At 37.5% G+C, this 5,385-nt stretch overlaps 1 protein-coding gene across 1 annotated transcript; it reads right to left on the bottom strand.

Annotated features, from left to right (window-relative positions):
• Positions 1-365: 365 nt before the first annotated feature.
• On the bottom strand, positions 366-3,820 carry LOC112523308 (protein transport protein Sec61 subunit alpha-like). The gene is made up of 7 exons (XM_025132846.1): positions 3,720-3,820; positions 2,400-2,769; positions 1,714-1,941; positions 1,271-1,625; positions 1,060-1,184; positions 834-969; positions 366-713 (listed from the first exon to the last, which is right to left on the bottom strand). The coding sequence occupies exons 2-7, from the start codon at positions 2,741-2,743 to the stop codon at positions 474-476; spliced, it is 1,428 nt and encodes a 475-aa protein (XP_024988614.1). The 5' UTR covers positions 2,744-2,769; positions 3,720-3,820; the 3' UTR covers positions 366-473.
• Between the last annotated feature and the right edge of the window lie 1,565 nt (positions 3,821-5,385).

The raw sequence follows: 5,385 nt of genomic DNA, 5'->3' as shown, positions 1-5,385 counted from the left end.
ACTTATCGAGTTATTTAGCTTACTGGATGAATATGGCAAAGACAGATAACTTTACCCAGTAAGAAGAATGATAAGGGTCAAGAATCTTACCCGGTAACAACTCTTACCTAAATAGCGCCTACCAAATAAATTGTTTCATACAATGTCATTTTAATGGATTAGAATTTTATCCGATAAGTTACTTAAAAACGTTCACCTTTACCGGGATATGACTGGTTCGAATCAGCCATGCTTATGTATATCCCAAAGTAAGGATGAATCCATGATCCAACACTACAAGAAAAACTTAGTTTTTAAGATGTTTTCATTTATTTTATTAAAATTTATCAAATTTCGTGATGCTAAGTAAATAAAAAGAGAAAGAGAGGATGCAACAGCCAAAAAGATAAAAACGAGTTTAGCTTCAAACTGCCATGTTATCCTAGAGTTGGTTGTCTGTCTGTCTGTCTAACAACAGAAAACACAAGTACAGATTAAAACCCAAATAAACCTAGTTCACTGGCCTTCTCCTTCTCAAATGTCTCAAAGTACTGATATATGATTGTAACTGCTAGCAATATCCCAGTACCCGACCCTATCGCTCCCATGAAGTCCGCCAAAACGGTCAAAGCACCAATGCACATTCCTCCAAACGCAGCCGCTGTTGGGATGTACCGGTTCAGTTCTTTCTGGAGATTCGAGTCCCGATGCCCAGGCATCACCATTTGTTGCTCCTACAAGTAATTTCCACAAATCCATTCCATTAGAAACCCTTCTACTAAACCACAATTCATGTTTTGAAAGGTTTTAGATGCTGCATTGTTGGATCTGTTTAAGAGTAAATGTATCATTACCTTAAGTTGCTTGGCCACGTCTCTTGCAGAAGATCCAGAAACCTCGATCCATGTTTTTGAAAACAGTGCACATGCTGTCAACATGAAGACTAAGTAGAAAAGAGCATGGAAAGGATTGGCTGCCATATCTGCCAAACTGATGTCCAGATGCAAGCAATTAAGACAAATCAAGGCATTAGTTCAAGCTCCAGAAATTTAAATCCAAGTTCGAAGGGGATTCTATTACCTTGAAGGTGCAGTCACATAGTAAGCAAGGCCACCAACTGGAACAGATTGGCCCGAGTATTCAGATTCCTTCCACTTTCCCAACAAGTTAACCAAGAAATTTCCGCTGTACTTTCTGTGCAGCAACTGAATAACAAGAATGATGTGAGCAATTGGTATCAGGGAAGTAATACAGGTGTACATTTATGCTAGTGAAGAAATGAATCTAATACCTGAGAGATGAAATAAAGGTTGGATACAAGTGCAGACTGAAGAATGATGGGCATGTTGGAAGTGTAGAAYAGCTTRATGGGRTAWGASCCTTGYTGCCCACGAGCRTTCTTWGATCTCACAGGCAAAACAACACGGAAGCCTTGGAAGTAGATAACAATGAGGAAGATCAAAACAGTAGCAAGCAAATTGGTCACATTAGGCAGATTCTGCCGATAGAAAGCTTCCCGCAGTGCTCTAACTTTATCCGATCTAGTGATCAGAAGATGGAACAAAGCAATAACTGCACCCTCAAACTCAGCACCGCGCCCACTGTTGATAGTTGTAGGGCTGAATGCTTTCCAGATAATGCTTTCACTACATGATCAATTTACATTGAGTTAGGCAATAGCAGGAGTCGGCATATGTCTTTTACGGTACACATGAGGAAGGATCACCAGCTTACCAGATGTTGGTAGCTATGAACAATGAAATTCCAGAGCCTAGACCATATCCCTTTTGGAGAAGTTCATCCAGGCATATCACAATGATCCCAGCAAAACATAGCTGAACAATTATAAGAATAGCATTTCCAACACCAAGTTGACCAACACTGCCGTACATTCCAGACAGAACATAGGCAACAGCCTCACCAACAGCAATCAAGATGCCAAGCAACTTCTGGGCACCATTCCTGGGAAAATCACAAGTTTAAACAAAATTACAAAACTAAAAAAAAAAAGGTGCAGTTCTACTACTAAAAAGTTAACCAATCCTGTCTTGTCAGAAAACATCAAGAACTACCATAGAAAGGTAAAATGCCCACACAGGTGTATAAAGGTTTGCAAAAAAAATTCAAAATTTCTAGGCTACCCGTTAAGGACAGCACCCAATTTAGAAGCAATAGTTGCTTATACATTAATGGTACTGAATATAACATAATATGTGGTTGGATCTTAGTAAGACCACCAATCAGCGGATAATTATGTGTTTCATAAACCATAGCAGGCCCAAAAATAGATCAAAATTAAAATTAATACAGGAAAAGAAACATAAAAGCAAAACTAAAGAACCTGTCTGGAGCTTTTATATGAATTTCACCGTCAGCAGCACACAAATAATAAAGGAAATTATAGAAAAGAAGATGCTTACAATAGTGCACGATCCTCACGAACATTATTGTCCACTTCAATAATTTTTGACCCTGCTAATAACTGCATAACTAGTCCAGAAGTCACAATGGGGGTAATACCAAGTTCCATGACGGTCCCACGGTTCGACGCCAGGATAACACGCATCCAGTAGAAAGGGTCTGCACCAGTGGTCGAATGTATGCCATACAGAGGAAGCTGACTGCACACCAGAAAGATGAAAAGAGAGATCACAGTGTATATGACCTTCTCTCTGAAGGGAACCTTCCTATCTGCACTTTGCACTTCCGGCAAAAATGAAAGGAATGGCCTGACCAGATGTAACACTCGAAAACCACCTCCCATTTTAACAAATCAGAACTGCAAACCAGCTGTTTCAACGCCATTTGGGAAAAGCAACCATAAGTAACAAGCAAACAATCATTATATCATACAGTAGCAAAATTAGGCATAGTTAAACTGTTCTCGCAGGAAATAAAGACTAAATAGACTATCGTATAAACATGCTAGAAACTTTAAGTTAGTTAACATTGGCACCACAGATTACCACATTAAAAATTGCTGCACCTCCACGCAAAAACCTATAATCCATAGTGTTCTCAAACTGCTGAATCAATCATACACATTGATGTGCTTACATACCCATGATCGCAGCAACTAGACAGGTAATTGTATTACAAACCGAAGCTATTAATACAAATTTCTCTCACTTGAGACCAAATATTGAGGCAGAATCTAGAACATATATTGCAGTGAACCTCCTTGCACTACTTGCTAGACTTGAAGAAACATATTCAGCCCCCCAAAAAAGAAACGGTTTAGCACCATATAATTTCTTAAACATCATTTCATTGATATCCAGGAATTCTTAACTCTGTTTCTTTCAGTTATTTCGCATTATCATCCAATGCAAATGCAAAAAATCCAATATTTTTACACTTTCAACTCATTAACTTCCAAATATTCTCGCATCATCGACATGCAAATCATTGAAAAATAAAAAAACCAACAAGAAAAATCCACAATTCGGAATCATTTCAAATCTTCATTGATTCAACTATAACCGATCGATCGCAAATAACAAATCAAATGAATTTTCCCAGATCCAAAACTTGAAAACAGCAAAATTTAACCACAAACAAACTATATATCACTTAAGATCACAATTACACATCTCAATTGAAGAAATCATTACAGATCGGATAGCATTCTACTGATTTCAAACATCATAACTGATTCCGAAAATGAAAAAAAATCAAACACCAAAAACCGCACAGATGAACATAAGAGAAGATTTTGACAACATCGATTGAGAACTTACAGCGTTGAATTAGGGAACTTCAATTGAAAACTTGGGCGAGTGCCCTAGGGTTTATACAGACGAGGGGTAGGGCGGAATTAGTTAGCCGAAGATGCCGATGCGGAATCGACTGTCTTAAGTACAGAGATTATTTGGATCCGATACGGAACTCCATTTAGGATTCAAATGTCAATTTTACAAAAAGAACCCTTAATGTTTTCTAGAAGTTTTAAATAGTGCCCTTTTAAATCTTAACTATTACATTTGAGTCATCATCATGTTGGACTTGGTAACCAATAAAAACGTTTTTCTAAGGACACGTTTTTTTTTATCAACCTGGATATCCAACCCGCTATGCGAGCTAACTAATCCAGGACGACCATCTACTTTACAGATAGTCCGGAGTCACCGCATTTGAACCTCCGTAGGCCACAAAGGAATTTTTATTATTCCTTTGATTTAAACCTGAGACCTCTTGGTACTTTTGACTTTTGGAGTCAAACTCAAACCAATCAGATACCACCTTTGTCGTTCTAAGGACCCATTTAGTATGCGGGTTTGGTAGGATTTAGAATTGGATTTCATTCCAAATCTCTCATTTGTTTTAATTGGAAAAAAAATTCATTAAAATCCTTTGGATTTTAATGAAACCCCACGTACATGGATAAGATTGACATTTGAAGTTTGTGATTTATTAAAATCCATCATTGTGAAGTTTGTGATTTATTATAAATTATTGCAACTTAGGGGGCTAAACTTGTAATATAAGTCAAAACTGAGGGGTTTAGAAAGAGAACAACAGGGCTAAGTTGACACGGGTTGTTGCCAATCATGATGCGACATGTATATTCAACGTGGTGTCGCCTTGATGACTAAATTGACATTTTCTTATTCATTTTTTTTTTTTTTTTAGTAAAATATATTTAAACGAATTAATGGATTTTTTTTAAAAACGCACAACTTCAATAAAACATAACTAAAAGAAACATACATAAACAAGTTTATGCAAGATCGCCCCCGAGCAACTTAAAAATTTACCCTCCTGGGTTACAACGCCAATTCGACCAAGAGTAGTTGAAGTTTTTAACATGATTAACGAACCAATGATATGAAAGAAACTATATATGAAGAGAGGTGGTCGATCAAAAAAGAGCATCTTGTTGTGGAAACTCCAAATTACGTACAGGGCAGGCCACAAAACCACTTGTCAAGATCTCTTTGAAAAATATGAGATTAAGAGTTGATCTTTCATGGAAAATATGTCTGAAATGAGTCCATGTTGAAGGAAGCTAAATCCCACCACTTTAGCAACTTTTCTCGTAGGTCTAAGACCTGCTTACGATAAAGTGATAAACCATGCATTGATCAATAGTTTTGACTTTATCCCCACATCGAGGGACACAAGAAAGAGTGATGGTCAAAACCAAGACGACCCAACATCAAACGGACCATAATCCTGCCTTGCCTTACACACCATACAAATAGCAAACTTTTTTTGGACAAGCTTGCACCATTTAGTTTTGATGAAATGAGATGTAGATCGAGGAATAGTTTTATCCAGCAATTCCTTGAGCCCCAAGAACCACAATTACTTTGTGAACATCTCAGCTTGACCCAAGAACCACAATTACTTGTCTCTCTCATACTTAGAGGGTTAAGATTATGAGCCAAGCCTTCCAACTCTTTT

The sequence above is a fragment of the Cynara cardunculus genome (genome assembly GCF_001531365.2).
Source record: "Cynara cardunculus var. scolymus isolate 2C chromosome LG 12, CcrdV1, whole genome shotgun sequence".
NCBI classification, from domain to species: domain Eukaryota; kingdom Viridiplantae; phylum Streptophyta; class Magnoliopsida; order Asterales; family Asteraceae; genus Cynara; species Cynara cardunculus.
Note: the sequence above shows the minus strand (reverse complement) of the source record. Positions and strands in the feature narration are given on the sequence as shown.